The 24461-nt window shown below is 41.0% G+C and overlaps 2 protein-coding genes across 11 annotated transcripts in view; one reads left to right on the forward strand and one right to left on the reverse strand.

Annotated features, from left to right (window-relative positions):
- The window catches only part of Aven (apoptosis and caspase activation inhibitor), a 213414-nt gene extending 191777 nt beyond the window's left edge, over positions 1-21637 (forward strand). The window contains exons 3-6 of the mRNA XM_045155999.1: positions 6464-6534; positions 12603-12698; positions 14765-15101; positions 15893-21637. Coding sequence (XP_045011934.1) covers positions 6464-6534; positions 12603-12698; positions 14765-15101; positions 15893-16008 — 620 coding nt within the window. The 3' untranslated portion in view covers positions 16009-21637. The remainder of the gene's footprint in view (positions 1-6463; positions 6535-12602; positions 12699-14764; positions 15102-15892) is intronic.
- The window catches only part of Ryr3 (ryanodine receptor 3), a 598743-nt gene continuing 590765 nt past the window's right edge, over positions 16484-24461 (reverse strand). For 9 of the 10 annotated variants that reach the window (XM_045155998.1, XM_045155993.1, XM_045155990.1 and 6 more), the window contains 6 exons: positions 23360-23494; positions 21743-21899; positions 20832-20896; positions 20324-20424; positions 18376-18427; positions 16484-17354 (listed from right to left, as the gene is read on the reverse strand). In XM_045155998.1, coding sequence (XP_045011933.1) covers positions 17259-17354; positions 18376-18427; positions 20324-20424; positions 20832-20896; positions 21743-21899; positions 23360-23494 — 606 coding nt within the window. In that variant the 3' untranslated portion in view covers positions 16484-17258. Of the gene's footprint in view, positions 17355-18375; positions 18428-20323; positions 20425-20831; positions 20897-21742; positions 21900-23359; positions 23495-24461 lie in introns of those variants that run through there. The other variant, XM_045155997.1, reaches the window with a different exon arrangement.

Genomic DNA, 24461 nt, shown 5'->3' on the forward strand with positions numbered 1-24461 from the left:
TTTGAGAGAAAGAATGGGTGCACTAGGGCCTCCAGCCACTGCAGACAAACTCCAGATACATGTGGCACCTTGTGTATCTACCTTATATGGGTCCTGGGAAATTGAACCTGGGTCCTTGGGCTTTGCAGGCAAGCACCTTAACCACTAAGGTTTCTCTCCAGCCCTCAATATTTTGCTTTGATCACTCAGTATAGTGTTTGGCTGTATTTTTGTCAAACAAATAAGTCTACTTTCTCTATAATATTTTCCTTCATGTAGGCATTGACAGTTTTTTTAAATTTTTGTTTATTTTTATTTATTTATTTGAGAGCGACAGACAGAGAGAAAGAGGCAGAGAGAGACAGAGAGAAAGAGAGGGAGAGGGAGAGGGGAGAGTGGGCACGCCAGGGCTTCTAGCCACTGCAAACGAACTCCAGACACGTGCGCCACCTTGTGCTAACGTGGATCCTGGGGAATCAAGCCTCGAACCGGGGTCCTTAGGTTTCACAGGCAAGCGCTTAACTGCTAAGCCATCTCTCCAGCCTGACAGTTTGTTTTTTTTTTTAACATTTGGCCAGTGTGCTTCAAGTGCTCAGTCTGAATCCTTTGATTATAGGATGGTTTTCACCAACCGAGATAACCAACAAAGTTAATAATATTTGGGGTATCAGATAAATTATACATGAAATGTAAATAAGCTTTTAGATGGATTAAATCTTATATAATTTTTGTTATGACATTTGCATACATATATCATTATATCTTGCTCTTATTAGTACCTCTTCATTACCTTCCTCTATCTCTCCTCCCATCCCTTAATGGTCCCCTTCCTTCCCCCAAATTGCATTTCTTCTGCCTTCTTGTCATATGGATGTATGTGGTAAATGTAGGTTTTGCATATGAGAGCTGCAATATTTTTATCTCCCCACCCTTACCTTCTCCCTAGTCCCCTCTTGCTTTCCTGTCCCATGGACTTCTCTAACTACATCAGCACTTTGTTAGCATGCCATTTGCCTCACCCTCTCCTCCCCACTATCCCCTCTTTCACTCTGATGTCTCATGGGTATGGGCTGAGTCTTCTCCAAGCACATCAACACCATGAGCTTAGCATCTTACATATGCCCACATGTGTACAATGATAACGGGAAAGAGTGCTTCCCCCACCCCCAACTAAGGCTTTGGAGAAGGAATTTAGTTTCCTTCCCTTATATTTCATGTAGCCCTTTTTGCTCACCTCAGTACATTTTGACAACAAGGACAGCAGGGGTGATTTTCCTGTAAGAAGGTAGTAAATGGTACCTACTTTGGTCAAGGTCTTGCATTTTGTTGGAACTCTAAATTTTACTTCACACTTACCCCATGTCAAAATTGGGGGAGGGGTAAGGTAGAAGGCATATTCTCTAAAATTAAATTCTAACCAAAGAAGTTTAAATATTAGAGGGATTTCATTGAAATATCTATTTAGGAGTTCATTCTTTCCTGGCTATACGTGCATTCTAGAAATTGGCCATGGTAATGAACCACCTCCTATGCAAGACCCTCTAATATCGAAGAGTATTTGCCTCTCCACCCCGTATTTGCTCCTTTATTTTCTTCCATGGTAATTTTCTTCCATGTTAATTCTCATCTAAGAAGATAGACTATTGGGTGAAAAGTTAGCCTATATACTTAATAAAACTATTGCAATATAAGAGAAGTGGGAATTTCCATAGTCATTTCTGAAAAACCTTGATAGATTTGTCCCTTTCTCCTTAGTTCTTTCCTCTTGGGATTGGAATTTTTAAGTGCAGCCAGACTTCTGGAATCTGAATCTTGGATGGTGATAAGTATGGCCTCCTAGCTATGGCAGAGCAGTGAGCTGGGTGGAGCCTGGACCATCAGGTCAGCCTGTTTCACTGTCATTTAGAAGATGGATACAGCCTTTTCTCTTGACTAGCCATGATTACCCAGGTCTTTGTTACATGCAACCAGATCCAGCCCTAACACAAACTGTACTACAGATCTGCTGTATGAACTTACAACTTCACTGTCCATCTGAGGATCTTTATAGTCTCTTATTCATTTCGCTTTGCCAAAGCATTTACTCTGAGAGTACAGTTCCAGAGTCTGATGTTGGCTTTATTATGAAAATAATTGATCTGAGAAATTTTTACCAGATTGTCAGCAGTGATGCAGTTAGCCTAGACTATTCACCAACAGTTTTTGAGGGGGCGGGTTGAATGACGGATTCTAAATTCCAGACTCATTATACCTCTCTCATAAAGCTTGGAACTCTTCATGGTCCCTGAATGTACCTGGCTTCCCTTGCCATATAGTTAATGCAGATGCCTTTTAGGGACATTGGAAAGATAGGCACATCCTATTATGTAGAGCTCAATGTGGATATTTGATGTTCAGGGGCTTTTTGGGCCCCACAGCTGGTGAGAATGCTAATTCAAAGTCACCATTGGGCAAGGCAAGAGAATTTTACTCCCTCTCTTGTTCCTTTTGCCCAACTAACTTTTAAAATAGTTATTGTAGTAGCTTGTATCACAGTAACAATGTTAGATATCGCTCTTTTTTAGAGTAAATCTTGAAGTGAATTACATCTGTATTTTAAAAGTTTCATCTGAGGAAGCTAGAAATTAGGAGTGTTAGGATTTTTATGTCCTATAGGTTGATCTGTGTCAGCCTGTGGCTTTAAGATTCACTTTAATCTTCCAAGTATTGCTATGTTTCATAGATGAAAATAGGAAACTTCAGAGAAATGAAATAGGGCATTTTATTCTCTCAGACAGTCCTTGTGATTATTTGGCACATTCTCTCTGCATATGAGCATTTTCAGCTTATAGGTTTCATTTATGATTTTTCAGAATTGAGGGCAAAAGAAGGTGGTTGTGACAAAGAAGAGCCAGGAAAATGAACCTTGCTACAGATGCGCTCATCCAGACAGTGAGATGCCCCTCCTACTGTCCACAGGGGTTCCTGCAGGGATTTAGGTCATTTTTTCATGATTAAAATATCAGACATGCCTGTAATTCCAGAGTGGGGGAGGCAGAGGCAGGAGGATCAGGGCCATCCTGAGCCATGTAGAAAGACTTTGCCTCAAAAAACAAACAAAATCCCATAGTAGGTAGGAAAGCTGTGGGTTATGGGAATTGCCAGTACAAATGGTAGGGACCAGTGTCTGGCTTCAGCAGATTTTCTTTCTTTTATGCATACTTGGCCTGTAGTACCTCATCATCTCACCTGAATGCCCACAGAAGCTCTTTACCCTTAAATGCTTGTTTGACTGAAAGTACCCCCTTGCTAATGGAGTTGATAGAGTAGCTTAAATAAAAGCAGTATGACCTATTATGTAGCAGGCTTTGTGAATGCATGCTGGTTCTGTGAAATTCTAGCAAGTTTACTTTGCTTGTGACCATAAGACACATGTGGATAAGTTTGAAAAGTTAGCAGAGTGAGAACCCTACATGTCATATGAACACAGTGGTGGAATTAATATATGGTATTTTAACACGCCATAGACCTTATTTAAGAAACCCCCAAAGTGATTTACCAAAACGAGGGATTATTTCTTAGTTTGGGTTTTTATATCTTCAAACATTGTCAGTATATCAAATATTAACATACCACATATCATAAAATACTTACTGAGTATTTGTTTTCTGTGGAAGTCAGAAACTCCTAGCATAAGTAGTGGAGAGAGCTTTATTAGTTAATAAGCAACTTGTTTATTACTGTAATGAAAAGTGCTGCTTTCTAGAATACATTCTTGGGACCCTGCCTGAGCACTGTGGTTTTCCAACTCCAGTTTGTGTCCACCTATGTGTAAGATTAGCAGGAACTGCCTCAGCTTCACTGCCACCTGCATGATTGGAGCTCAGTTTTTTAGCTTTTTATTTTATTTTTATTTACTTATTTGAGAGCAATAGAGAGAAAGAAGATGTTTATATAGATAGAGATAGAAAGAGAATGGGTGTACCAGGGCCTCCAGCCACTGTAATCAAACTCCAGATGTGTGCGCCCCCTTGTGCATTTGGCTAACGTGGGTCCTGGGGAATCGAGCCTAGAACTGGGGTCCTTAGGCTTCACAGGCAAGCGCTTAACCGCTAAGCCATCTCTCCAGCCCCTCTGTAGGTATTTTATTCATATCCATGTAGCTATCTGATGCCTTTAGATAGAAATTGTTTTTGTTTTTCAAGGTAGGGTCTCACTTTGGTCCAGGCTGACCTGGAATTACCTATGTAGTCTCAGGGTGGCCTCGAACTCAAGGCTATCCTCCTACCTGTGCCTAGCTCCGCACCACCATGCCCGGCTAACTTCCATTTTTTATTAATGGAGGTGTTTAAGTCTTCAGCTTTTCTCTGAGGCCTTCACTCATATCTTAAAAGTAGGTTTGTGTTCATTTAATGCTCTTTGTTGTGATACTACAGTTTGATTTCCTCTGATAAAAATCCCTGGTTGCTATGCATGGTGGTGCATAGCTTTTGTCCCAGCACTTGGGAGACTGTGGCAGGAGGAGCTCCATGAGTTCTACTTTAGTCTGGAATAGAGTGAGATCCTGCTTCAAAAACCAAAACCAAAAAATAAGAAGAAGAAGAAGAAGAAGAAAAAGAAAAAGAAAAAGAAAAAGAAAAAGAAAAAGAAAAAGAAAAAGAAAAAGAAAAATAATAAATTATGTGGGTTAAAACTAATTTACCCAGACATGTGTTCAATAAGTACATGGCGAGCACTATATATGCATGCATATATATTCATAGAAGGCCTTATTGTCAAGGCTTTACATCATAATTTTGAGGAATCAAATTGATTTATTAATGACTAAGAGTAATAATTTTACTCTTCCTGGTCCTTTTGCTGTGTATTTTCTTGTCATCAGTTACGTTGTGACTTGTGTTTTGAACAATGTATTCTAATTTTACTTTTGTCTAATTCTTACTTTTTGAGTTGTTTTCTTTCTCCCTCCATTAGTTTATAAGATTAAATTGTGCTGTTAGATTACCTGGAAGTTATTGCAGGGGAAAGAACTGGGCTTGTATTCAAGACTTAAAAATATAAGTAGAACATTCATGGTAGAGGTATTTGGGTCTTCCAGGCAACGGAAAAGAAGATGGGATGAAGAATAAATTATACACAGAATGTAAAGAAAGGCTGACTTCAAAACAGAAAGTCTGAGAAAATAAAAAGTAAATATGGGGCTGGAGAGATTGCTTAATGGTTAATGTAGTTGCCTGTAAAACTCAACAACCCAAGTTTATGTCCCCAGTACCCGTGTAAAGCCAGATGCACAAAGTGGCACATGTGTCTGGAGTTTGCAGTGGCCAGAAGCCCTGTGCGCCCATTCACTCCCCCCCATCTCTGTCCTTGCAAATAAATAAATAAAATATCTTTCAAAAAGTAAATATGGGTTAATGAATGAGATCAAATTTCTAGAGAGCTGTAAAAGCTGAACAGATAAATAATACTTCATGTATAAATGAATTATTCCTTTGTTGTTACATGCTGTGTGTGCGTGTGTATTTGTGCACGCGTGCGCATTTGCATGTGTGTGATAACCCATGTGTATGGTGCAAAGACCAGAGTGGGACATTGGGCATCCTCTATTATTCTTCTGCCTTATTTCCTTGAAATGGAATCTCACACTGAACCTTGAATTCTCTATTTTTCGGGTAGTGTCAGTGAGCATTCTGTCTCTGCCATTTTTAGCACTGGGGTTACAGGCATGTGCAGCCATGCCTGGATTTTTTATGTGGGTGCTGGGCTTATACTCAGGTTGCCATGCTTTTGTAGCAAGGATGCTTACCTGCTCTGCCATCTCCACAAATCTTAAATGAGCTCTTCTTAGTACAACGTTTTAGATGTGCACACTTTTACAAAGTAAGCCTGGTGACAGAGCTTGCTTCCCACAGTCATTTCCAGTGTTTGTTTATATTGCTGTCACACATCCGTGCTCTCTGAGCAGTGCACTGTGATCTTATGTTATAATCTAATGCATGTTCTTTGAGATTTAGTTGGTGCTGGACATTTTGACCAGGTGATTTTTAAAGTGATCATGTGGTTCAGTACCTCCAGGAGATAGTTTATGTCTTGAGTCTGTCCAAACTTGCGCTGCTTCGCTTCCCATCCCTTCCCTTCTCTGCTGTGCTTGCCCTCAGAAATCATAACTATGTTTCTTCTCACACCCCAGGCAGGTAAGGTGGACATATGCTAGATATGAATAGATAACTATATCTGCAGGTCTGTTTAGTTGCCCTCTGGAAACACATGGGATGGTGGCTTCCTGAGAATTGGATGAAACGACGAGTGCAGACTACAGTGGTAGCTTTGAGTGCCCGCCATACTCAGCTGTCTGGTGGGGGCCAAGACCGTGCAGGGTGGAGTCACGGAATCTAGGACGTTTGGCATTTCAGAAATGACACTTCTGCAAGTAACTGAGTGATGTTCTTTGGTTAGTTTGTAAAATTATATTCTTTTTTTTTTTTTTTTTTTTTTGTATTCCTAGGGGACTCCTTCTCACAGTTCAGGTTTGCTGAGGAGAAAGAATGGGATGGTGAATCCTCATGTCCAAAACAGGTAAAACAAGTGTGTCTGGAATGTGGGTTAGCTCTGCTCAAGGCCAAGAGCAGCCTCTTTCTGCTGGTGTGGACTTGAAGTCCTCATGCAGAAGAGTTACGATTCATGTACATCTTGGCCTCAACTGCCTACACTATTTAGAAAGTTTTCAGAATATTTCAGGTCATTTATGCTTGAGTTTTACCTTTATATTTGGCCATCTGTGTGAATTTCTTAAAGAATGGGTTATAAGGTAGAAAGCTTGTGATCAGAATTTTTATTTTTATTTTTTTAATATTTTTTTGTTCATTTTTTTTTATTTATTTGAGAGTGACAGACACAGAGAGAGAGACAGATAGAGGGAGAGAGAGAGAATGGGCGCGCCAGGGCTTCCAGCCACTGCAAACGAACTCCAGATGCGTGTGCCCCCTTGTGCATCTGGCTAACGTGGGACCTGGGGAACCGAGCCTTGAACCGGGGTCCTTAGGCTTCACAGGCAAGCGCTTATCCACTAAGCCATCTCTCCAGCCCGTGATCAGAATCTTAACAAACTCGATTATTTGGTTTTCATTTAAAAGTTTTTAATAAGTTATTTTTGCCAATCTGCCAGCTCTCTTTAAAATAAAAAATTAACTTTTCATCCCATGCTTTACTTAATTTTTACTTTAGTTGTTCTACAACTAGGAGGATAAAGCTACACAATAAAAACAAATATATATAAGTCCTTCAGCAAGTCCATAACCCCAGACACTTGATTTACTGTGTGTTTGTGCTCCAGCTTCTTTCCAAGGAATTCCGCTTTTTCCAACTGGGATTTCACAGGTTGTTTTTCCCATATGAGAGGATGGCTGTTCCCCTTTAAAATGCGCAGGGAGTTATTGGTGACATGTCATATGCTCCCAACTCCAGGGCTGGAGCACGTTTTGTAAAGTGAGAAGGACTAGGTAGCAGCGGTGGAGCCCCAGGCCTGCACTCTTCCCTGCTCTGCTGCCAGCTCAGCGTCTGTGTTGTGCTGGCTACATAGGGATGTGCTCACTGACCACAGGGTAGGGAGCCATTGAGAACAGACTGCTTATGCATCATGCAAAATAATACAAAAAATCGAAAAGGAAAAATATTTGAGTTTGTATAAGTATCTGCCGATCTTCAGTTTAATATTCTTGGACAGGTGGGAAGTGGACAAACTACTGAGGAGTACAATGAAAACCAAACAGTTCACATTATAACTCCTTTTGGACCATACTGGACACTAGAGAATACTTTAAATACCTTGAGAATTCTGTATAATTCTTAATTCATCAAAACTTGAAGCCCACATTTGTTTGTGTGCTTGTGCAGGTGTGGGGGGTCATATTTGTATGGAGGATAGAGGTCAACATTTGTGTTTTTCTGTCACTCTGCACCTTATTTTTGAGGTAGAGTATCTCACTGAGCCTCGAGCTCACAAATTCAGCTAGAATAGCCAGTCAGCAGGCCCAGGGATTCTTTTTATGCCTCCGGAATGCTGAGCTTCCAGGCAGGTGCCACCAGGCCCAACTTTGTGTGGGTGCTGGAGATTGAACTTAGGTCCTCATGTTTGCATGGCAAGTACTTTACTGAGTGACTGAGCCATTTTCCCAGCCGGAGCCCTGGCTTTTTTTTTTTTTTTTAATCAGATATTTTTACTAGATGTAACATACTCAGAGTAAGACAGGCCATGCCTGTTTATCACTCTGGGCTCCTTATTTAAATACAGCAGATGACTTGTAGCTTATGAGATACCTGCATAATAAATGAAAAAAATTACAACATAAAATAACTAGTATGATGTGTGGCCTAATATAATTCTGCTGGAGCAGTTACCATTGGCTGGGAACGATGCCAAACAGCACCACAGGGACAGACTTATCATTTGTGTGGTCTTGCTGGGTGGGCATGATTCCCACAGGATCTGTGTAATATGACCTCAGAGACTGGTAAAGATGGGAAACCAGGTTATACACAGTGAGGACTGTGGCCAGCATGAAGCCATTTCAGCTGAGGAGGCTAGACAAGGTTCTGCTAGCAGTTTTGTCTTCATTATCTTCAGTGCTAGCTTAACATGTAGGCAAGAAAGTGCATAGACTGAAGATATAGACCTGGGCGTGAATCCTAATTTCATGACTTGAGCAAATTTGCTCTTTGTCTGCCTTTCCATTTGTAAGATAGATAGCAAGCTGTAGCTCCTAATTACATCAGGACTCAATTAGATAATAAGTTTATTTATTGGAGGAGGGGGAGTGAGAGACAGATAGACAAAGTGGGCACATCAGGGCTCCAGCCACTGCAAATGAACTCCAGGTACATGAGCCACCTTGTATATCTGGTTTATGTGGGTCCTGGGGAATTGAATTTCAGTCCTTAGGCTTCGTAGGCAAGCACCTTAACCTCTAAGCCATCTCTCCAGCCCAGATAATAAGTTTACAGTCCTTTAGTGAAGCTCCTAATAGATTTGTGACAAAGTGAGTTCTTATCACTAATATTTTCTTTTTTTACCTGCACATCCATGTTTATTGTTGCCCTAGTCACAGTAGCAAGCAAATGGAAATAGCCATCAGTTGATGAATAATGAAATTGTGACAGTTACACACAATTAACTTCTGTTTATCTGTAAAGAAAAATGAAATTTGAAGGAAAATGAATGGACCTGGGAAGCATTATATTGATTGTTCCAGACTCAGAAAAAAAATTCACATATTCTCTCTCATATGTGGATCCTTTTAATGTGTATATTTATGTTTGTAAGTAGAGGTAAGGAACATATCTCAATATAATAAGAGCTATTTATGACAAGCCTACAGCCAACATATTACTAAATGGAGAAAAACTGGAAGCTTTTTCACTAAAATCAGGAACAAGACAAGGGTGTCCACTGTCCCCACTTTTATTTAATATAGTTTTGAAAGTCTTAGCCATAGCAATAAGGCAAGAGACACACATAAAAGGGATACAAATTAGAAAGGAAGAAATCAAGTTATCATTATTTGCAGATGACATGATTCTATACATAAAGGACCCTAAAGAGTCTACTAGCAAGCTGTTAGAGCTGATCAAAACCTACAGCAATGTAGCAGGATAAATACAAAATAAATACACAGAAATCAGTAACCTTCATATATGCTAACAGCAAACACACAGAGGATGAAATCAGAGAATCACTCCCATTCACAATTGTATCAAAAAAAATAAAGTACTTTGGAATAAACCTAATCAAGGAAGTAAAGAATCTCTACAATAAGAACTTTAAAACACTCAAGTGAGAAATTTCATAAGACACTAGAAAGTGGAGAAACATCCCTTGTTCCTGGATTAGAAGAATCAATATTGTGAAAATGCCAATCTTACCAAAAGCAATCTATACATTTAGTGCAATCCCTGTCAAAATTCCTAAGGCATTCTTCACGGAAATAGAAAAAACAATCCAAAAATTCATTTGGAATTACAAAAAGCCTCGACTATCTGAAATAATACTGAGCAACAAAAAGAGGCTGGTGGTATCACCATACCTGATTTTAACCTATACTACAGAGCCATAATAACAAAAACAGCATGGTACTGGCACAAAAACAGACATGTAGATCAGTGGAACAGAATAGTGGACCCAGCTGTAAGTCCAGTAGCTATAGCCACCTGATATTCAATAAAAATGCCAAAAATACTCATTGGAGAAAAGACAGCTTCTTCAGCAAATGGTGTTGGGAAAACTGGATATATATCTGTAGAAGTATGAAAATAACTTCTTCTCTCTCTCCATGTACAAGAATTAAGTCCAAATGAATTAAAGACCTTAACATCAGACCTGAATCTCTGAAACTGCTAGAGGAAAAATTAGGGGAAATCCTTCAACATATTGGTCTTGGCAAAGACTTTCTGAATACAACCCCAATTGCTCAGGCAATAAAGCCAAAGATTAATCACTGGGACCTCAACTACAGAATGGGAAAAAAATCTTCGCCAGCTATACATCTGATAGAGGATAAGTATCTAGGATATACAAAGAACTCAAAAAGTTAATTAATAAGGAATCAAATAAGCCAATTAAAACATGGGCTACGGAGCTAAATAGAACATTCACAAAGGAAGAAATACGAATGGCATATAAGCATCTAAAAAAGTGTTCTATGTCACTAGTCATCAGGGAAATGCAGATTAAAACTACATTGAGATTCTATCTCACTGTTGTCAGATTGGCTACCACTCACTGATTTTTAAAGTTGACATTTTAGCATGATAAGTGGTTCATTTCAACTAACTTATATATGAGCCTTCTGCTTTAGCTCTATATAGGACAAACTGGTGATCAGGAGAAGAAAATGTTCTTACAGATTGGCATTTGATGGCAGATTGTCACCCTAGGACTTCTTCAAGGAGATAAGGAAACATTTATATGATTAGAAGTTGAATGAAGCATTATTATGATGATGGATGTTGGCTGGGTACAGGACAAGGGAGGGACACATACATAGTGCAGAGCAGACATTTCAGTAGGGGACATGGCCAAACTCATAAACACAGCCAGCCTGTTCCCCAGATCTTTGTTAAGTCTCACAAACTTCTCTTTGTTTAATATATGCATTACTGTCATGTTGTAGAAAAAAAAATCTGTAAACTCTGAGCCAGACTTCGGTATATCACAAAATTTTGCTCTTAGAGATTGATGAACAAAAGCGATCTACAGAGTCCTGTAGATATGTGGTAGTGGGATGAGTGAGATTTCCAGTGTCTGATGTAGTAACTTCAGATCATACCTTGTAGTGGGTTGGGAGAGTTTTTTCAAACTTGAGAATAAAGACTTAGTCATGCTGGTCTTAGGTGTAGGACTTTCTGTATTCAGGAGTAAGGGATGGCCTGGATGCATTCTCGGTTCCCACCTAGTTTTTCTCTCCTCTCCTCTCTTTCCTTGTCCCTGTCCCTCTCTCTTCTTCCTCCTCTCCCTCTCCTTCTCCCTCTTCCTCTTTCTTTTATTCTGTAGCCCAGCCTAGCCCTTTTCCTCTACTTCCCAGTTGCTAAAATTATAGGCCTGTGCCACCACACACATACCAGCTTTTCCCATAGTTTTTTTGTGGGTGCTTTGTTTCTCAAATATATTATCTGTTTTATATGTAAATACCCTTTTTCAAGGATCAAGAACCCCATTTGGCACTGCCTGAGTTACTTACCTAAGCCATCTCAAGATGATTTCAAAAAGGCTTTGGGAAGCCTGGTCATTTCTTTCAATAGATCCCTACATATTATTGTTGGTGGACTGGTGATTAATGTGGGACTTGTTACTAAAACAGCTCTACTTGAGTCGCCAGAAAATGAGTCTCCAATTAGTATAAACCCATTGACCTAAGACATTCCTGCACTGGAGTGGAGATTAAATTAGAGGTCAGGATAAGACATGATCCTGGCTAGGACATGACAGCCCATGGCAGACTTCAGTGGTGGAAGGTGTGTGCCTCTGCAGTAGAAGCCATTGTGACCATCTTTTAGGGTTTTGCTTCTCTTAGATGACTGCAACCATGATATTACCTGGATTTTCAGTTTGAGAGGTCAGCACATGGTATGACTTCACTTATGCAAACAGGAAAAGAGTCAAAGGAAGCTTGCAGTGCTGGCTCCACACAGAGTGGAGCTGCTTGGAGAAGGTGAAAGTCCATTCTCTGGTTCAAAGAGAAGCTTGACTTACCCTATCCTCTGGGGATACCCACCAGTTCTGTCTCACTGCCTAATCAGCTCTTCCTTTTTGTCCCATATGACAATATGAATTAGCAGAGATGTCTGGTCAGACTTCTTTAAGATCTCATTTTTCCTCCAGCTTATAAATTGCAGGAGCCCCCACAGTTTGCAGGTTAACATGCAGTCTTGTTGTGAGGGAGGTTGCTATTCTGGTGTTGATCTGAGTGTGCTATGTGGCCCAAGAAGACAGTTTTGGTTTTGCTCATTTTAATGTATAAAGATAAGTTATAGCTCATTGTGTGTGATTTGCTATCTGCTTTTAGAAAAAAGTAACCCCTGTGAATGAGTTTATACTTAATTTTTTAAAAATTACCTGACATTTTCTTTCTTTATGAAAAATATCATTATAGAATTCAGCACTTTATGTGGATAGTGAGTTGCTGGTTCGAGCCCTTCAAGAGCTGCCTCTCTCACTTCGACTCAATGTTGCTGCTGAGTTGATCCAGGTAAAAGTGGTATCTGTGAGCTGGTTGGGTCATGGTGAAAGGTCCTGATCTCAGGGTTCCTACTGAGGTGGTATCTTGTGAGAGCAATACAGTTGAAGTTATTCTTTAAGATTGTACATATGGAACACTTAAAAAAATCAAATGCAAGAGAATTGAATGAAAGAAAGCATATTAAAGTCTGGCTGTTACTAAAAGCATTCATGGGTCAGGTTCTGGTTAGCACTGTTGACACAGTAGTGAGCATACATGTAATTCCTCTTTCTGGAGTTTAATCTAATGGGAAAGACTGATACTAACACAATTAACCAAATGCTTGTGCAGAAGGATAGGAAGTATAAGTCCCACAATATACAGTGTGCCAGGAGGAGTCTGTAACAATGAATCTGACCTATTGTCATGTAGCTAGAATGGCTTTCCTAGGAAGTGATATGAACTGCAGTTGAGAGTGACACAGTCAGGTCTACTTTAACACAAATACTAGTAAACATTCTAGCCATAAAATAGAGAGCAAGCTATGGAACAGGGGTGTGTTTATTCATGGCCAAGTCCATGCATGCACCTGTGTTAAGGCAAGTGGAGAAGGGAAACTGTAGACGAGACTTCTCCTGGGTCCAGGTGAGAAACATTGTAGGGTAATTATAGTGGGGATGGCAAAGGCATGGATGGACTTTACTATGAGGTGGTTCAAAGGTAACCTTCACAGTACTTGAGAAGGACAGAGTGGCACCAGACAGCCAGCAGTCAAGGGAGAAACACTTCTGCTTCCCACCACTCTGTGGAGCAGTTGCTCTTAACCGTGCACCTGGGAAGTTAAACACAAGCAGACAGAAACCCCAGGTGCCCACAGAGACAAGTCACTGAAACAATTCTAGGGTCAGAATAGAAGAGCATATTGTGGCTTTGCTGTGCATGACTATTTTGTTGTACATCTGGCCCATTGTATGTTTATAGGACCATACTGAATCACATAGCAAACTGTGTCTGTCAAAGATACCTTAATAAGAAGGAATCAGAGGCCATTGGTAGAGACCAAACTTCTGAACCTTCCCGTGGCGAGGCCCTGCTCATTCTGTCGCCTTTCCAAGATTCACAGCCTTGTCACATCACCTGGAGACTTTCTAATTTTCTAACTTTGGAGTATAATGTGGATAGGGAAGAGTGTGCATAACTGTGTCACCAGTGTCTAGATCAAGAATCAGCATTGCCAACCACCCCCACCTCAGAAGCCTATATGCATACTCCAGGTGCACAGTCTAACCCAAGGATCACCATTATCCTGGCTTCTGTTGCCATAGTTTTTACCCATATTTGAATCTTTTAAAATATATTTTTATTTGAGAGAGAGAAAAAAAAAATGAGAATGAATATGGGCACATTAGGGTCTCTTGCCACTACCAATGAACTACAAAAAATGTGCCACTTTGTGCATCTTGCTGTACATGGATATTGGGGAATTGAGCCTGGGCCATCAGGCTTTGCATTCAAGCATGTTTAATTGCTAAACCAGTCCCTTTAAGAAAAAAAATTCTAGAAATGTAATCAAGTATTTTCTTTTATGCCTAGGATTTTGTAGTCAAATAATGTTGTGGAGAGTCTTTCCTGCTTGGGAAATTTGTTCCTGCACCTTTTTGTTATTGTGTTCAAATATAGTGAATGGATTTGCTTTATTAATTTCTTCTTAGTGACTTTTACAGATGGTCATGCTTTGTTACCGATATAAGTACCAACTCAGTAGACCTATGGTACTGTTAGCTTTCAGGCCAGTGATAGGAAAACCTAGGCCTTTAATTCCAACTGTGAGTGAGTTAGCACATTTTGGAGGTGGGTGCAGTAGAAGGCTTTCTATGATGTTTCCACACATTCTCCCACATTATTCCAGGTCAGTCGGAAAGGGTATGTGGGGCGGGGTTAAACAAGGCCCTACAGGAAACCGTTTGTGAACTGTCCACCTTGAGTTTCCTATGTTACAAAGCTGAATGGCTTCCTTAGCCTACTTGTGCTTTGTTTCCATTTAGGCAAATATGATTCCTAATGCATACAACTCAGATGTCAAACTTTTCTTTCAGACCACAGTTCCTTTAGAGCTTCCTCAGGTGAAAGCAAAAAGAAATGATGATGGCAAGAGCCCAGGGATGCAGTTAAGGGGGCCTGTCTCAGAGTTGAGGTCTTCTACTGCTGGGTGCATCAGGTTCCTAGGAACTGACAATCTAAGGGCAGACCCTGCCGAGGCTTCAGAGAAGTCCACCTCCTGGCCACAGCTAGCAGCTGACCACCTAGAAGAAGAACTCGATCAGTTGCTGAGCTTAGATGCACCTGTCACAGAGGGAACTAATATCTGCACAGACCAGACACCTCAGGACCTGAAATGTAAGACAGATGGACAGACACCCCAGGAGGAAGAAGGTATGGCTTTCATTTTTCTTCCCTTCCATCTTCAGTTGTGGTAAAAACAGCCCTACTGCTTCACCTCTGTACAATCATCTCCCAGTGACATTGATCTAGCCTCATACGTCTTCCCATGCTCTCATCTCAGCTTCTCCCTGAGCTGACCTTTCTGGCAGTTTCACCAACTCAATATTCCAAGCTTCCAGAGTAGCTACCTGCCTGATTGCAGTATTAAACCTGGAGCTAAAAATTGAGCTTCTTGGGTAAAAAGGCATTAAGAAATACACATGTACAATGGGTAGCTTTTCAGCAGCAGACCTCTAATTGAAACTAGCTTGTAAACCAACTCTTTATCCTTCTTTCTTGGAATTTCCATCTCACTACTTTCTTTCTTTCTTTTTTTTTTAAACAAAGGAACACTTTCCAACTTGTGCATGGTTTGTGAGATGGTGTCCTGTCTGGTGTGGCCAGGCTGAGGCAGTTGTCCTCTCCATGTTCTACCCTTGAAAACCTTGAATGCTTTTTCAGGATCACTACAATAACAACAAGAACATTGTGCCTGTTGGTCTTTGTAAAACTAACAAGCAGTGAAATTCGATTTCAGGACAGATAGAAGAGCAAAGCTCTGCTTCTGCTGATTGTTTTGTCTACTTATGCTGTATCTGAGGGGCAAGCATGAGAATGCTCTTCCTTGTTATGGGGAAAGTAATAATTGTGGCTGAATTATAGCCTGGAACAAACCCTGAGTAAGCCTTAACCCTCAGTGTTGGGCTAATGTGAGCTGGCTAATGCTGCTTTTCTTTCCCTAGTTTCCTCAAAACCTACTGCAGCTGAAGAGAAGAATGTAGAACCTGAGCACCAAAGCACATCGAAACCTGTAACTGAGGAAGACTTGGAAGACTGGCTGGACAGCATGATTTCCTGAATAAGAGATTAAGGGGGGAAAGTGCTTGAAGCAAATTTTGGTTGCCTTGAGTGAGGGTGGGCACAGAGCTGTTCTTTGAGGGTTGGCTATTCTCCCAGCAGACCCTACACTATTGTACTCCCTCATGATCATAGCAGCCAATTCCTACCTATGTGCTTGACAGCAGCTGAAGTAATACATGCACGAGGCTTGTTTTGGGCTCAGTTCCTGTTGTTTTCTGGCTTAGTCATCTAATAGGTTTCCTGAAGGGTAGGGAATGTCAGCTGTGTTTCTAGCCTCCTTCCTCAGTGTTTACAGCATAACAGGTGCTGCTTACTAAGAACATATGTGAGCAACAAGACACATACTTGACCAAGTCTGTGGACTTCCTTTTTGCTGTGTCAAGTCCCTTGGCTGTGTGTCTCATGTCCTTATCCCCAGCAGTACAGTGTCACTCTAGTATCAGCCAGCAGTGGTACATGACAAGAAGCCGAGCCATGGACTGATACATATTACTTTATTGCAGTGGGCACTTGATTTTATTTGAGGAGATTCACCTAAACATAGCAGCTTCACTACTTCAAAGGGACCATAAAGCATTACTCAATTTTGGCATAAGATTGAGACATTTCTGAAATTTCAATACAGTACTTTTCTTCTAATAACAGCAGTTGACAAGCTGTTACTGGAAAAAAATATGAGTAATCTTCAAGTGCAGTTTCATAAAATAAGACAGAAGATCAACACAATTATTTAAAGGAATTGTCCTCCTGAAACACAAACATTTAAAAAAACCTTGCATAGCTGTATCTAAAGAGATTTTAAGGCACTTAATCGATATTTCAGTGTCGACAAAGTGTAAGTTGGTTTTCTATTTCTTTAGCTGCTTAAAGCTTTTCAAGCTGATTCTGATGACATCACTAGCAAGTCCCGTGGGAGTAGACTGCAGTTAACATGATTTTGTGTAGTTCTGACAATGAGTTCCTGGTGGGGTTACTCCTGGATGACATTCAAGGTTCCACTTTTTAGGTGTTATTCATTCAAGACTTTTATACTTCTCCAACCTTTTCCTTGTGCCACCACCCCAACAAACCAGTTGTAACAGGACTGAAGGCCTTGTAGGCAGTCAGATAGAGTCCCCCCCCCCCAACAGCAGTATGTCCTCAAAGCTAAATCAGTTTCCAAGTATAGATTTTTAAGTACTGTAAAGGAAGAATTCTATTTCACTAGAAGTTGACTGTCCAGAATCCTGGCTCTTCTTTCATTCAGATTTATCCAAGCTGATCTTCATACTGCTTACGAAAGCAGTCACCAGCTGGGAAGAAGTCCCAACACCTTTCTTGGTACATCTTCCACACATAAGATTCCTGAAATAATATGAACAAAAAGGCACTTCTTTTTAATCTCAGTAAGTGAAAACCCAGTTTGTTTGTGCTGTGACTCCTTTAGGAAGACTGATGTGAACTTGTGCAAGGGCCTGTGGGCACGTTCTGTTCTATTTCTAGCCCATACTGCTTTGTGAGCATGAAGTCATATCTTCCCCACAGTGCTAGCAAGGAAGGAAGGGACCTACCCTCTGTCCTCACTAAGAGGGAAAAAAATAACTCCATTTTTCCCACCAAAAAATAACAATTTAGCAATAGGCCAATCCATGTTATAAGTTAGCTTAGGCAGAGGCCTGCATAGCTGAGGCCACATCTAGAATCCAACTTCCTGTCCTTTGAATGGAAATGTTTGAACTGTTAAGTTTTCCTACAACTCTAATGATGTTTGAATTTTGAATAACAGGGTTTTCCTTCCCAGGTTATCTACTTTTATATTTCTTTTCATACTTAGTCACAGAATCACTTGATGCATCTCTTCATTCATCCTTTCATGCAACCACCACATTCCTGTTATCACCCACACAGAAGGCTGTTCTTTCTTCTGCTGTCTCTCCCACTGTCTTACAGAGTCTCCTCTCTGTTATAACCACCCACTCTATTTCTTGTCTCTTCTCTATAACATTCTCCCACTTCCAGCTATTTTATACAGAAGCAGTAAACACAATGGCTAGAAAATGTCAGTGTTTGTTGTGAAGGATTGCTAAGAGGACTTTGGGAATAGACTCAAGTCACCTTAGAACTCTGACTTTATATCTAGCGACAAAGAGGTGCTCAGTTACATCTGACACTCCTCAGACTCAAGACCTAACACAGGTCTATGATTCTTTTTTTTAAGGTAGGGTCTTGCTCTAGCCCAGGTTGACCTGCGAATTCACTATGTAGTCTCAGGGTGGCCTTGAACTCATAGCAATCCTCCTACCTTTTCCTCCCAAGTGTTGGGATTAAAGGTGTGTACCACATCCGTGGCTAAGTCTATGATTTTTAAAAGTATTTTATTTCTCACCTGACCCGTGTGCTCTGTCTCATCCTTGTTAATCAAATACATCAGAAAGAACCTAGAATAAGAACAAATAGTATAATAAATGGGAAAAAAGTCAATTTTACAACTAAACTAACCCTTAAGTTTATTTACTCAGGTGAACTGGAAACAGGGTTCAAAAACTAAAATGTCTTTAAGCATCATTTCTAATAGTAGTACATGATCATTCCCAAACCACCCTCTATAGCAGAGAGCCTCTTATACTCAAAGTGTGAGCTGAGCCCACTTGCAAGGAAAGTACTTTGTCTACCATTTTGAGAAATGAATGAAATGGGAGTCTAACCTTTTACCATAAATATTTTAATAGGTTAATTTGTCTAGTAAAAATACAGACTTGAAATTGCATGTACTTTTAGGATATCAGCCATGAAAAAGGTAGAAAGTATTTAATTTCATGAAGTCATGCTCATTAATCTAGAAGTCTAGCTTTGTTTTCCATGGTAGACAACGGAGAAATGGCAGTGCAGTTTCACTTGCCCTGTCTGTGACATGCAAAGCCACCTGACCTCAGAAACAATTTTCAGAAGAACCAGTTTCATGCCCTTCAGGAAAAGAGCTATAGCAGTAGTAACAGAGATGTAACTGAGACCTTGAACTCTTGCAGGGTGGGGTAGGGGTTGCTGTGTTTACATTCAGGGCCTGGCACACAGAAACAGTTCTATGAGACTTTATTTGTCCTTGTCCAAGACAAGGAAGGAAAGCAGGACCTATATATATCCACCAGGTTTGAGACCTGGGCCAGGACATTATTCTTCTCATATATTTGTTAACTGGCAGATCACGATTTTAAAAGGTGGGGAAGTCAAACATGACTAATTGAGTTCTACCACACAAGCTTGCTGCTAGAGGAAAAGATGCAGAAACAGAAAACAGACCATTATACACAAGCTGCTATGGAAGACATGGAAGGGACTCCAAACCCAGATAAAATGAGCACATCTTCCTCTCTTCTACTCTCCCCTGGTACCACCAAAGGCAGTATGTTCACATTCCACAGGAGCATCCTGAGCACCTCAACTAAGATGTGAACTGACCATTATAAGTCATCATGACATGAGGGAAGGTATGCTAGTTATTCAAGTTTTTATCTTATGAAACTCATATGTAGCAAAAGAAAAAAACATGCTTTCCCAAAGGCTGGGCTTGTTCCAATCCCAAAGAGAGAGAATAGGATTTTCTGAACAGTAAGTAGAATGTAGAGGGCATGAGAGCAAAGCCAGGGAGCATAGCACTTTTTTTCATGTGAAAATCGTGGTTTATGGAGTTTGAATAATCCTGTCCTATAATCTGTATATCCATACATTCTGGCAGTTTCACTAGAAATCAGCATGTAATGTGCTCAGATAACTTGATCTTGAGTAAAAGCTTTAGTCTAGAAAAAGTGTTGCTTGTTGGGTGCCAGACATTGCTGTATTTGCTAAGGTAAAGCAACGTGAAAACATAATGTGAATCCTACTCTCAGAATTTATTCATTAATGGGGGCTGGAAACCTGCTCCTTTGACACACCAAATCTTGTAACATGATGGGGGCGAAGGCTTTTAGTAGAGGTTCCTAGGAGGACAGAAAAGGAAAATATAGAGACAGTGAGTGATGAGTCTGTGGCCGTAGCTGAAGACAAAATGGATTTTCTTTAGGATTAAGAACAGTTCACAAAGAGAATTGTTGGAGCACATGAGCTTGAAAAGAAGGGAGCTTTTGTAGTCCCAGGATTGAGGGGCAGCTGGCATAGGTACAATCCACAGGCAGAGAATATGGAGAAGGAGACTGGCGCATCCTATGGGTACCTGGGTATTCTTTCCTGAGCATTTCTATCTTTTCCAAACAAAAGTAGAAATAGCATCAATAGAGATTGAATGATGTGACAGAATTGTTTTTTCCCCTCTAAGGACTTCTTCAACTAGAAATACTCACAAATAGTTGGCTAAGTTGTGCTCCTGTAATGTATGTGTTTCGAAACCATGAGGAGTTGTGTCAAAGTAGTCATTGCCAATGCCACAGATGAAACATTTAGTCTATGAAAAATAACAAGAAATAGAAAAGGCATTATCAGGCAAAGCAGTCTAGGCAGGAGGAAGAAGGGGGACCACCTGGTGACTTAGGCGTACTGGAGTCCTTCCCCTTCAATGCTTTGGGCTCTTAGTCATTCACCCATACTGCCCTCTGCCTCAGTGCACATTCCGCTCCCTCCACTCACGGCAGGGGGGGCAGCAGTGTGACAGGCCTGGGAGGGTGCCCAGCACAGGGCATGAATACCTAGAGATGGTAGATGGGAACCGAGAGAAGAGGGAGAAGGAATGGAAAACAAACCTTATCTGTAGTCTTGCCCATACTGACCCTAGTTAATAGCCTTATTTACTGTTTGAGAAACCCATCTATTTACCTTTGCAATAGAAAAATGGTGTAGAAATGAGAATATTACCTCCATGTCTTCTCGAACTTGTTCCTGTTGGTCTCTTAGCTCACCAAAAGCATCAATAATAAGACCTGGGGTTTTAAATACAAATAAACACAAAACACCTTAATCTACACAGTGGACACGGAGAGGGATGGTAATGGGAGTAGCAGACGTCACTTTGTTTTGTCAAAGCAAATGAATTATTAAGGTAAGCTAGTCAAAACAAAATTTCGTGGGGAAATGTGGTATGTCTTCAAGAGCATGGTCCTCCCTAACCAGGTCGTGTCACGCCCTGGAAGCCTTTCCCTTCTGCCATGCCTTCTGTTTGCTCAGAGGTTTGTTTTCATTCTTTGCAATGGGCTGCTTCTCGTCTCCTGACTCCTCAGATATCCAGGTGCATGCCAAGGCCCTCCTCTGGATCTTTGCTTCCCAGTTTTCAACATTTGTAGATTTTATCATAGCACAACTCAGTACAATTCAGATTAAAGTCATCATCTTTCCTTTACCATCTCTTCACAAGCCATTGACCAAAATCCTAGTACCTTTCCTTGTCTCCCCTCCCAAAATGATAACACAGTATATTTTCATAGTGCCTCTCTCTGCTGCTTCCCCAGTTCATTGCCTGGGAGAACAGTGGAGGGCATAAGTGGTAGAGGGGATGTCTAGAAAGCAGAAATGATGAGGATATAATTCAGAGAGGAGAATGAAGAAAGGGAGCCCTTTGTGTAGGTTCTTAAGTTTCTTGTATCAGTATCTAAGTGGATCTTTGATTTTGTGTCTAGTTAAGGCCTCACATACAATTGATGCTTAATAAATGTTTGCTAAATTAACACATGTGAATTCACAAACTCCTTCATAAAACAGGTTATAGATGCAGAAAAGCAAAACCAACTAGATATATCAAGTAGGAACTAGGTCTATTTAAATTGACACACCTTGAATGATGGCCAGCAAGATGACAATGACAAAGAAGAAAAAGGTAATGTCAAAGACAATGCGGTACATCTCATAAGGATCACCAGCAGGGTCTTCAATTTCATCACCAATGCCACCTCCTGCTCTCACTCCCACATACATGTGGAAAAGGTAACACTGGGGAAGAAAAGTAGTGGTGATTCAGGTGAAAGGTGCAGAGCTCTGTTCGAGCAATGTGGTCAGATCACAAACAGGACAGATTCAACTAAGAGAGCCCTGAACTGGGAGTGGGGACCTTGGGTGATGACCAGGCTCCATGTTCCTTGCTGCTGCTTACTGCACCTCTGTCCACCAGCTAGCTGGCTACCAAGAAGGAAAACTTGTTTTGAACTATGACAGTTACCACATAACTCATTTAAGGAATGCATACAGCAAAAGATCATGATATATACCAGCTACTGAATTTTCTTTATTAATTTCAGAATTGCCAGCCTTGCTTTTCAGACTTTGTTGTAAACTTCTAGAAAAGGCTCTGTACTTCTCTTGCATCTTCAGTACACTGGACAGGGATTTCTCTGTAGAATCTTAAATACTGATTGAACATCTCTAATCTGAAATCAAAATATTCCAAAATATGAATGCTGACCTGACAGCTCAAGTGGAAAATTCCACACTTGACCTCAGATGATGGGTCCTTGTCAGAATGCAAGTATATCAGAAGTACTGTATGACTTTACTTACAGATTATAGGTGTAAAATATTTAAGAAGCAGTTTCATGTTTATACTTGGGATCCATCCACACAGTAGCTCATTAGACATGTGGACATATCCCCCAGTCTGAATCACTTCTGATCCTAAGCATTTTGGATAAGGGACATTCAACCTTCAAGAGACTCTCCATGTGTGCTCCAGTCTAGGCACCTGTGCAGTACCTCACCGAGCAGAGCACCCTTATCTTTCTACTTGACCAGAGGACTTAGGCTCACAGGGAAAGGGCAAATCCAGAACCAGGGGAAGCCTGAGGCTAGGTACCACTCTCATGAGGGCATGTGTCTTAGGATAGCATAAGGAGACTTTTAACCAACAAGTACCTGTATATGGAGAAATGCTCGCAGACTTGCCCCTGGCACACCTCTTCCTGAAGTCAGGCCAAGGTGCTGCAGCCACCACAGTGTGGGTTACCCTGCACTGTGCCTTTCATCCTCACTGGGGCCTGTGGGGAGTCCCCAACCCAACATGCATCTGAGTCCACTATGCCCTGTTCCTCAGCCTTCTGTGTATGCTCCAAACAAAGGTCTAGATAGCTGAAATAAGTCAAGTTATTTGACACACAAGACTTTGCTCCCAAGATTCGGAGATAAGAATCAAAGCTTGCCTTTGTAATTTAGACGTGATTGCTCATGGCCTGTTTCTCCTTTTCTCCAAGATGAGAGGACTGATGCCTGCCCCTCTACTGCAGTGTGTTTCCCTATCCACTAAGTTCCCACACTGGCAATGAACCCCATTTCTGTCTCCGCCATCTCACCAGGACACTTCCCCCTCTAGTCTTACGTTCTGCTCAAACTCCACAGCTCCTGTTCTCCTGACTGTCCCCCTCAACCCGGAGGCTGTGTTCTTGAAGCTGGTGGATACTCACTGTCATCATGTCATCACATTTCATATCAGGCTCATCATCATCTTCACTTTTGTTGTAGAACTTGCGGAAAAAGTTAAAAGCCACCACGGTATAGAGATAAACCACCACAGCCAGGAGGCCAACCGTCAGGACCAACTGGTGATGAGAGGACAGAGACCAAAGAGTTGGATTTGAACTGTAGGGCTTATTATGGGGCAATAAAAACAAAAGGGGGGGGGACAGTGAGGCACTAGTGCCTGCTGCCAAAAGACAGGGTGATCACAGATGAATAGGCTTATTAGGAGAAGAGTTCATGGCTGGGCTGTTGTGGATTGAATTGTCCTCCCCTAAATTCATATACTGAGTTTTAACTATCAGGATTTGACTGTATTTGGAGACAGCCTTTAGAAAGGAAGTTACTGTAATGAGGCTGTGAGGGTGGGTCCAGTCCAATCTCACTCATGTTATAAGAGGAGGAGATTAGGACCCAAACACCAAGCGCATGCACACAAAGGAACAATTGTGTGCAAAGGCATCCAGAGGGCAGCTGTGCACAAGCCAAGAAGAGAGGCCTCAGAAGAGACCTGTCCTGTCAGCACCCTGACAAATTCTAGAATCTGGAGGCATACATTTCAGTCAGTTCACCACCTCTCTGGTATTTTGCTATGGCAACCCTAAACACACCAACACACACTATTCTAGATTGGACTTATGTGAACCACAAGGTGCTGTGAGAAGGGTTATATTGCATTTTACTGACTCTAATGTTACTTCTGGAAAAACATAAAGGTCCTCAGACTAGTGGCAGCCCCTATGTTATACTATTTCACAAATAGCCATGCACTGCACAATTGTCACAGCCTGAAGTCACTGTGAGGTTTATCATGGTTTTGCCAAGAAATCTGCCTAGGTCCCCTTTGGTGTCACTGGCCAGGTTTATCGCTGTGCTATGTAAGGAGGGTAGAATTTAGTTACCTGAATCAAGGTACATGCCTCTTTGACCCATTCCAGGGACTATATACTAGGCTGGCAAGGAAGATCAACAACATAAAACTTGCTGCTTTCAAGGAGTTAGGCAAAAGTGAAATAGGCATGAGTGCCAACATAACTACTAGATGTATTT

This window comes from Jaculus jaculus, chromosome 8 (genome assembly GCF_020740685.1).
Source record: "Jaculus jaculus isolate mJacJac1 chromosome 8, mJacJac1.mat.Y.cur, whole genome shotgun sequence".
Taxonomy (NCBI): Eukaryota; Metazoa; Chordata; class Mammalia; order Rodentia; family Dipodidae; genus Jaculus; species Jaculus jaculus.